The sequence below is a fragment of the Glycine max genome, chromosome 9 (assembly GCF_000004515.6).
Source record: "Glycine max cultivar Williams 82 chromosome 9, Glycine_max_v4.0, whole genome shotgun sequence".
In the NCBI taxonomy this organism is placed as follows: Eukaryota; Viridiplantae; Streptophyta; class Magnoliopsida; order Fabales; family Fabaceae; genus Glycine; species Glycine max.
Genome location: NC_038245.2, coordinates 578,873 through 589,140, shown reverse-complemented (window position 1 = coordinate 589,140; position 10,268 = coordinate 578,873). Strand labels below are relative to the sequence as shown.

General features: G+C 32.7%; 1 protein-coding gene and 1 long non-coding RNA gene across 3 annotated transcripts; both read left to right on the top strand.

Moving 5' to 3' along the window:
• Positions 1–632: 632 nt before the first annotated feature.
• Positions 633–2,179, top strand: LOC121172804 (uncharacterized). Its single transcript, XM_041005289.1, has one exon. The coding sequence runs from the start codon at positions 930–932 to the stop codon at positions 1,860–1,862; it is 933 nt and encodes a 310-aa protein (XP_040861223.1). The 5' UTR covers positions 633–929; the 3' UTR covers positions 1,863–2,179.
• Positions 2,180–7,599: 5,420 nt separating this feature from the next.
• LOC102661512 (uncharacterized) lies at positions 7,600–10,070 on the top strand. 2 transcript variants are annotated; one of them, XR_415809.3, is made up of 4 exons: positions 7,600–7,718; positions 8,151–8,517; positions 9,695–9,826; positions 9,932–10,070. It is a non-coding gene; the product is annotated as an uncharacterized lncRNA (long non-coding RNA). The 2 variants fall into 2 exon arrangements; XR_005886470.1 differs by having other exon boundaries at positions 9,695–10,070.
• The last annotated feature ends 198 nt before the right edge of the window (positions 10,071–10,268 follow it).

Genomic DNA, 10,268 nt, shown 5'->3' with positions numbered 1-10,268 from the left:
CAAATTTTTTTACCCCCTTAAGATACACATCATAAATATTCTTATGCCTTAGACATTAGAGTTTTTTTGCATGTATACCAACATTGTCTAAACTGACGGATTACACAGAAGAAAAAGTATTGAATCGATTATTGGTATAGTCCCAAAAAACTCGAAGTCCAGATAGTTCGATAAGAATACTTTCTAAAGATAATTTATAATTTTTTATTGGTAACAATCAAACACTATATCATAAGATTTATAATAATTCACACATTCTATTCAATCAATCGTGTTAAATCTCCTTACCTTCTAAAAATATATTTAATAATAATTAAACTTAGGTCTTAATTCCCTTACAAATTAATTTTGTGTTCAATCATAAAGAAAAAATTCAAACTTGTGTTATCAATTAAACAATATCCATTGAGTGTAAAATCAATCAATTGTTATATGTTGAATATAATCGTGTATTTCATTCCTAGTACAGTAAACAATGGTAATTAATTTAGAATGAGAAGATAAACCGCATTAGGGAAGATGGCATGTGCACACCCCCACACACATATCCACCATTGTCTATTGTTTTCCTTGGTGATTGGCGAAGAAAGGCAGATAATAAAGGTGCATAAGGAGGTGATTATCTATACACATGGTTTCCCCTCCAACAAACTCCACAAATTATCTTTTTGCCAAACACCAAATTGTATGGCACATGGTCCTTCCACCTCAATGGACCCCCTCCCTTAAAATCTATGGTATCCCTTTTCCATCCCATATTCATTCCTCTTTCTTTCTTTCTTTTAATGCCTTCAGTTGGGTCCTTTTCTCTCCACGCTCTCACATCTAACAAAGAACCTTCTCTCACCCACCGCTACAAAACGCCATAAAAACCACACACAACACCCTTCTTCTAACTTCAATTCCACAAAACACAAAAACTCTCACCCATGATGGAACCACCAAATATAACTAATTGCTGCAATTCACCCGAATTTGAGTTCTGGATGCTCCGAAACCCTTCTTTCCCTCAACCGAATCTTCTCTCCGCCGACGAACTCTTCGTCGACGGCGTCCTCCTCCCTCTCCATCTCCTCCCTAACAAACCAGACCCTCCCCAAGCCTCCAACTTTATAACTCCGATCCAAGAACCCGACCCGGAACCCGAACCCGAACATTCGCCGAGCATAACCGAATCTACCTCCACCACCGCGCTCTCATCCTCGAAGCGGTGGAAGGACATTTTCAAAAAGAGTGATAAGAAAAACGCAGAGAACAACAACGAAGAAAAAGAGAAAGTGAAGAAGAAAGAGAGAAAAAGTGGAAGCGGAAGCGGAGCGAGTTCCGCCGAATTGAACATCAACATATGGCCCTTCTCGCGAAGCAGGTCCGCGGGAAATGCGGGGACCCGACCCAAACTGTTCGCCGGAGCTCCGGTGACCCGGAAGGTGAACAGCGCGCCGTGTTCCCGGAGCAACTCCGCCGGCGAGTCAAAGTCCAGAAAGTGGCCCAGCAGTCCGGGCCGCGCCGGAGTCCACGTGGGCCGGAGCAGCCCGGTCTGGCAGGTTCGCCGGAAGAACTCCAACGAGCCTCCTCAGAAGCCCAAAACTCGCCGGAGCAAAGTTGCTGCCGGCGGAGGAACCGCCAGGGTTTTGAATCTGAACGTTCCCATGTGCATTGGCTACAGACACCACTTGAGCTGCAGAAGCGACGAGAACAGCGCCGTCGGAGTTAGCGGCAGCGCCGCCGCCGTCATCAACTGTAACAGTAATAACAATAATACTAATAATAATAACAGTGGCGGCAATGATGGAGGAAGTGGGGGCAATATTTTTAACCTGCGCAACCTCTTCACCAAAAAATGCGCAGTAACTTCTCACTAGTGTTACTTTTTTTAACTTCTTGTATAATTATTCTTAACTTTTTTTTTGTTGTTGGAGGGTTTAGATTTTTGTATACGGAAAGCTACAGTTTCACTTTTTATTTTGTGACTTTGTATGTAACCAAAAAGGTATCTCTTTCTGACTTACAGAGATTAGGACTTGAAACTAGATTCGTTCATGTCATAGCTCGTAAATGGTATCTTTTTCTTTTTTTCCTTTGTGCTCCTCCTCGTGTAATCTGAACTGCTTTATCAGAATGTATTTATTGTTTAATATTATATTATTATTTAAGTTCGGTTCGGACTTTCCATGTGGAACTTTTTGCTGTTCTTAATTTCTCCTTTGCTTTTTTTATGTAATGTTTTAGTGCATCATGAGAACAGAATAAAAATTTATGATGAATAGCAACCGAGGTGTATGGTGTGTGTTAAAATGCCGACGATGATTTGATGAAAGAGGAAAGTTAATTTTGAAAAATGTAATTTCAAATTTATTTAAAATTCGAATTTTGTAGGTTAATTGGATCGCAAGGAAAGTGAGGTGTTTGTTGAGAAAGAGTTTTTTAATAATAGTTCTGTTGAGACATCAGAGAGCTTTTACTAAAGGGCATAGTTATTGATTGTTGAAAGAAATGAATGCTCTTTACAGTTGTGTCAGCAACTACTTCTGTTTCTTTGCTGTCATACTACATGGTATGGCATAAGTGGGATAGTTGCGCATTTAGTTGCCTTTCACATCGTTGCTGAAACAGTACCTTAAAAAAAACATTTTTATTTTATAATCAAGAAGTATTTTAAATTTTTATTTAATGTCTAAGTAATTCTTTTTTTTCCTCATTTGGGACTTGGGAGAAAAATACTACTACCTCCAACCAGGACTTCTTAAACCCAATATTAAACCTTTGTTATTGATTAAGAGATACAAGTGGTTTATATCAACTACTTTCATTAAGGAAAAAAAAAGATATTATTGTTGCTAAAACAAATTAAACCTGGTATTCAAGTTCAAGAAGGGTAGTTTTATGAAAAGGCTTCCTGTGAAAAAATAATTACATGGGATTAACCGTGAGAAATAACTCATTTTAGATTAAAGTGATTTTACAAAATTGATTATAATAAAAATGATTTAAAATAATGTGATTCTTTTCGGATAATAAATAATAGAAAAATACTTTTTAATAAAAAAAATTGCTTAATACTTTGAATTAAACTTAATTTTAAATGTGTAATTACTGCAATGAGTTTCAATATCCAGAACACTTCTTGTTTATTATAATATTGGATTGGATTTTTTATTTCTTTTAGAAATATACTACTATTTGTTTTTGCAGTTGTATAATACGACATTTTTTTCACTTGCCCTCTCTTTCCTCCTTAACCGCATAAAATGAGAATCCTAGGATACTAATGGTTCTAATTTCATTTTCAGCTTCTGAATGCGAAAGAAGTATTATTGAGTTTTTTTGGTTTATATAATATTGGATTGGATATTGTATTTCTTTTTTCGATAAGTGGATATTTTATTTCTTTTAGTAACATATATGTCTTTTTTTATATATATAAACATAACATATATGTCTTTGTAATAGGACAACATGTTTTATATTTTACTATTTGTTTGTTCCTCACTGTCATCCTTAACCGCATAAATTTTTGAGATCCCAACGTGCTAGTTGCAATTTTACTCTCAACTTACGAAAGCGAATGCTAATTAGTTTGAAAATTGTTATGTTATCTCTCATTGTTTGTTACTTCTTTGCGTGCCCAAAAGATGGTGAACACACACCGGTACCTTGTGGTGTATTGGAAATAAATTGGTTTTTTAATGACATTTCTTTGTGGTTCAATATATTAGGATGTCAGCTATAAGTCAATTTGAGTCAAAGTCAAAAGGAGAGACAGACGAATAATATATATTTTATATAAGATGATTTGAGGTATTTGTAACATTTTATTATTAAAATTCTTAAAATATATTTTTTGTCCTTATAAATATTAAAAATTTTAAAATTTATTCCTAAAATTTTTTGATATATTTTTCATCCTTGTAAAATTGAATTATGTTATTTTTTTTATCCGGAGTCAGGCTTGAATGAATTTGAGCTTATGATGCATTTTTTAAAATTTAAATTATAGGCTAAAGTATGTTTTTCTCCCTTTAAATATCGAAATGTTCAAAATTTGTCCCTATAAAATTTTGAGTCTTTTTTTCGTTTTCAAAAAATTAAAATTTGTTACTTTTTAACCCGGACATAGGTCCGGGTATAGGTATCTGAACCTACGTGTCACTCTTTCATTAATTCAATTGATAGCTATAAGAGTGGATGATTTTTGGGGTTAAAAACGGCCACAAATGCATAAAAAAGCCCACAAATTTGAAAATCCTTATTTCCTAACTTTCTTCATCTTCTTTGTCCACCAAGCTAATTCAAGAGGGAGGTGAATTCAAAAGTTGGATTGTTGAGTTTGTCAGCGATGTTTGATTTCGATGAACATTGGAATTAATATTCGTAACATTGAGTTTGAGAGTGGAGGTGTTAAGTTTTCGGAAGGAAGGGGAATTCAAAGAAGAAGAAGATGACATGGTCAATAAGGTGGCGTTGTCCATTACAGTTGAACAAAACATTTTAAAATAAGATAAAAAATTATTTAAAAAGAGGGATTTACAAAAAAAATTCGGGGGGAGGGGGGGGGGGGGGGGATTTTTGCATTTTGTGATAGTTTTTAACCCCCAGAAATCACCACTCTCATAACTATTAATAAAACCAATGAAAGAGTTACACTAGGTTCGGATACCCAAACTTACGTCCGAGCAAAAAAGTATCAGATTTCAATTAATTTTTTAAAATGAAAAAAAGACTCAAAATTTTACAAAGATAAATTTTGAACATTTTAATATTTATACGAACGAAAAATATATTTTAGTCTATAATTTAAGTTTTAAAATGTCACGTAAGCTCAAATTCGTCCAAACCTAGTTTTAGACCAAAAAAACAACACATTTTAATTTTACAAGGATGAAAAAGATACCAAAGGGACAAATTTCAAACTTTTTAATATTTATAAGGACGAAAAATATATTTTAATCTATTAAATATAAATTGATTATTTGTACCTTATCATTAATACCCTATCATTAGATTGAATTATATTTTAACATAATACAAAATGATTTGTTTTAAAAAAATGTGCTTTAGTAAATGTTCTGAAAGAGCCTTTTGAACATAATGTTTAAGACTTATAAAATAAGTACATTTTAGAGAAAAACATAGTCTTAAAACATAAAATAAGATAGACAAATAAAGAGATCAAAACATAAATATTTTTTATAGTAGTTCATCTCCACCTTAAGACAACATTCAATTTTTGAGTTTACACCAAGATAACCAGAATTAGGTTACAAGTATTCTTTTCTTTTCAACAAGTCTTTTCAAGCTTAACAATTGAGTATTTTTTGACTTGTTTCTCCAAGCAAAACACTGGGTATTCTTTGAACACAAAGTCCTCAAGCTTCAACCTTTCCACTAAGAAAAAAATAAGGTAGAACTCACAAATTGTTTATCTTACAAACAAAAGTACAAGTTTTTGTGTAAGTCCTGTCCACTCAGAGTTTTACCATTTAGAGAAGATAATGTCTTGATACAAGATAATAAGCTTATCAAAAGTTTTTCTCTTAGCTCTAAGCACTTTGTTATTTATAAACATCCCTTAAAAGATTATCAATAAGGATTTTATGGCGTCTTTCTTTATCTTTCGTCTTCAACAAAGAGAAGTGTTTGTTAGGTATTAAATGCAACATTAAATGTCTTTCACCAATTAGTCACTTTAATAAGAGAAAACTTCTCATTTATCTTCCTTTTCTTGTACTATCAATGTGTAGAAGAGGATAATGTCACTTTATTGTACAAAAAGTACATTGTTGTTCTTTCTTTTGACAAGAAAACATTTTTTCCCACGTTATTTGAAGAAGAAAAAAAGCTTATAGAATCAGGAGAAATCATTTTTAGTTTTTGAATTAGCTATTCACACATTCAACTAATACTACAAAGTCGAATTGATCTTATCCACATTCACATCCAGTTGACCTTTCTATTTAACTAACACTAAAAAATTATCGAAATTCACATTCGAGACACCAATTTCACTAATTCTTAAATAGTCAAAGGCTAAAACAACTCATTTTCCTTTGGCTGATTTTTTTAATGGAAGGAATTCACTGTTTTACCAACCAATTTTTCGACTCTTTTTCTTTTCCTGTATTTAATTGGATTTTATTGCTTGCGTCTATTTTTCTAGAACACAAATTTATCAAGCTTAATTTGAATTAATTAAATTTTATAATAACTTATAAATATCGAGAGTATAAATAAAATCGAGGTCAGGTGCCGAAAGTAGCTTTTTTGACAAAACCTATATACGGTTTTTCCAACGTTTTAAAAGATGAAATCACAATTTTTTTGTTGTATAAAATAAACTCTATTTTAATCAGTGCGTATTTATCACATAAGTAGGAGCTTCAAACACACATGGGCATACATATTTAGTTTGTAAGTTCATTGGATATTGGATTGGACAAGTATAGTGTCGGAGGTATAGATTTTCTTTATTTGTCCTCAGAGCCCTCGTCCAGATTCAAAGCTTCAAATCTTTGGTTCTTGGCTTAGCAAGGGAAGCTAAGACTCACGTGTAAACTGAACGAACTCGAAGTGCTGAAAACTTAAAAATAACAATTTGAGGAAGCAACGACACTTTTGAGGCAAAGTGCATGTGGCCCGTAATATAAAACCATCTTGCAAGGTCCCAAACTCTACCATTGTCTTCGTCATTTTTTCATTCAATCTTTTCGTTTAAACATGGTTTCAATACGAGTCTGTAGTTTAAAGAGTTTTTGTTTTTGTTTTGAAAGTTGTAGTATTTCATGGTTTTGTTTCTACTGTCGTTATAAGTTATAGCCGGATTAAAATATATATATATATATATATATATAGCCAGAAGCGATCAAAGAAATGAGCAGTTTTCCATGTTATCTGCATGGACTTTACAATACTGGGCCCAACAAAGGTCCTATAACTTTGGGCCTTATAAACCTACTAAATAATTACAAATAGTCAAATATTTAGTTTTGATCTATGACTTGTTAATCATTAGATAGTTTGTTTTTTTTAATATTTTTTTACATTTCTAATTAATTACTATAATTATTTAAAATACAATTTTAAAATAATTATAAAAATGAAAGATCTTAAATTTTGTTAGTTATGTAATCATTTAACAATAATGACTTTTTGATGTTAGAAATTGAAAATAATATAATGGGAATGTAAATAGTTTTTTTTCTCTCACATATAATTTTATTCATAAACAATATTTTATTTTTTCAAAGAATTAAAAACAATTCTAATAAGGTAGATCCAACCTTAAATGTGAACATTTCTTTTAATCAGAATTTGAACAAATAAAATAAAACTATTTTAAAAGTGCAGTAAGAAAATTCATTTTAAGAGAACTAAAATAAAAATAACCAGTAAAATTTATTTAAGTAATTAAAATTAAAATAATTCTATATTATTCACAAATTAATAATATATATTTTTACTCACGCACAATTTTATTATTGGACCCAACTCTTAAAAATAAAGACATATAATTCACAATTACTATGTTCTAGCTTTTATGGTGCAATGAAATTCAAACTATATCTGATGGTGTAATTACAATTATAGGTCAGTATTGAGTTTCAAATTCCTCCAGGTTGTGAAGTTTCGCAACTTTCGCAAATCTTACTGCACATCTTGGATGGAACAAAAGCTGAAGGCCAAGGTGGTGGTTCAGACATGTTATTACGAGCTTGGGACAGGTACTTCATTCTCAATTTCCGTAATTTAGGGAATACTAGCGCTTAGCAGGCATGCTTATGGCTTATGATGCATTAAGTTTTTATCCTTTACAGTACAGATGCACTCAATTTAGTTAAAATCCTCAATGTTTCTTGTGACCTGTCCACAGGAGAGTTGCTTGGCAACTTACCCTTACTCCATCAAAAGAAAAACATATTCTAAGGGAATGAGATTCATTAAGCATGCAGACTCCAAACAAATTCCTTAGCTTCTTAAATGCAGACAACTTCAATTGAGCATACAACATAATCAAATTTTGGTGTTAATGAGCATAGAATTTTTTCTACAATGGCTGTGTCAGTCATTTCCTCATCATGAAATCGCATGTTGTTAACAATACCCATGGTTCTTGAACAATAATCAGTTACTAACTCCTCTTCTTTCATTTGAAGGACTTGAAAGTCTCTTCTCAACGCTTGAAGTTGAGCACGTTTCACTCGTGAGGGCCATGATATTTTTTCTTCATTTAATCCCAAATGTCCTTGGAAGTATCTTTGCAAAGAATAGTTTCAAGGATAGAATGATCAATGGCTTGAAACAAATAATTTTTGGCTTTTAAGTCTTTCAATTTCATCACTTCATACTCTTTTTGTTGTGTCTTTGTAAGAGTTACGTCATCACTTGGTGTTACCACACCATCTGCAACAACCTGCCAGAACTTCTTGGATCGCAAGAGATTCTCCATCAACATGCTCCAATGATCATAATGACTATCAAAACGTGAAATGACTGGTTGAATAAAATTTTTAGAAGATATTGGTGAGACAATTGTTTTCTTCTCTCTTTCTCTCCTTTTTTTTTTTCTCACTTTTGGACTACTGTCTCTCTCACTCCCTTGGATTGCTGCCTTTCTCTTAACCAAGCTCTATACCACTTTAGAATAAAAGGAAGATAGAGATATGAAGAGTGGATAATTTTATTCTGAATAATATGATGTTTTTTATAGTGCTCTTTTAATGGCTAATAATCATATTTAGTATTAGAATATATGTTACAACTGTTTGGTTTCTCTCTTTTATGATAATTTGATGTAATGTTTGCCTATAAAAAACATATTATTCAGAATAAAATTATCCACTCTTCATATCTCTACCTTCCTTTTATTCTACAGGATCTTGTGTTTTTCATGGGGAAAACTGCTTGATGTATTGACTAATTGGTGATTAGTCTTACTATATATCCTTAATTCTCTCTTTGTGTATATGTTTTACATAGTTTGGTTTGTGTTTTTCATGGGGAAAACTGCTTGATGTATTGACTAATTGGTGATTAGTCTTACTATATATCCTTAATTCTCTCTTTGTGTATATGTTTTACATAGTTTGGTTTGTGTGGCTGTTCTGTAAGCTTTCAGATTGTGATTTTCTGTATCTTCCACTCTTGGCCCGACAATTTTTTACTTTATATGTTCCAGAGCTATGCTTTAAGAATGTTATTGTGGTCAGTTGGTCACCGTGAATAATGATGAAGTCTAGGTGCTTCAAATGGGGAATTTATCATTTCAATATTTACAATTGCCTTTACAATTTGCCTCTGCTTGCAAGGGGGAGGAACTGGTGGGTGGGTGACTGTGACAATTATCTTTTCATGATTGAAATAGAATTACTATGTAAATACCCTTAATTTTTGGGGCACGGTGAAAGAGCTGGCTTGCCAGCTAAGATTTTGAGGTATGACCTCCATCTTCGGTTTGGGAGGTGTCGTTTCTGAGCTCATGTTTAAAGTGCCTTTCGATAGAGCAACATAAAAGGCAATTCTGTAACTTTGTATGCTTGCTTGAATAACGATGCTTCTGGTTTTGAGTGGGGTTTAATATAATTTATTGGTTCTTGCATGTCTGCAATATAGCATAAATTATGTGGGGTAAATCAAGTAGAATTTTGTATTTTGCACTCAAATATGCGGTGAACTGAAATCGACGAACTTGATTTGGCAGGGTGTCCGTTTGCTATATGTTCCACTTGAGGCAATAATGTCTGAGTTCTACGGTAAAAGTGAACGTCTTCTAGGGAAAGTGTTATCGCTTGCGAACACTCTTCCTAATGGTGCTATTATATTTCTGGATGAGGTAACCAAATGAGAAATATTGATAAGGAGTTGCCATGTGCCTCTCATTGATTTTCTGTAAAACTTATTTACATAATGTTTGTGTTATTTCTTTCGAGCGATACAGATTGATTCTTTTGCTGCTGCTCGTGACAATGAAATGCATGAAGCTACACGTAGAATATTGTCAGTCTTGTTGCGACAGTTTAATCTTGTTGGTTACTGTTTAAGATACACAGAATGGCATGTTATATACCTTTTGTCTATAGAAATTGATTGTGTGCTAGAGTTTTAGAAGTTTTATTTTATAGTAAAGAGCTTACAATGACTTATTTTCAGCTTGCTAGTTCTTATTTAGCATCGTATGTATTCTTCAAGATTAGTTTATGTAACCATTCATGAGCCTTTTCCTAACCTCAACATGCTCCGATTAAGTTAGTCACTTTTAAATTGTTTTGCACGTC

Excerpts from the sequence above, each read along its gene's own strand:
- LOC121172804 (XM_041005289.1), top strand. The coding sequence starts at position 930 with ATGATGGAACCACCAAATATAACTAATTGCTGCAATTCACCCGAATTT.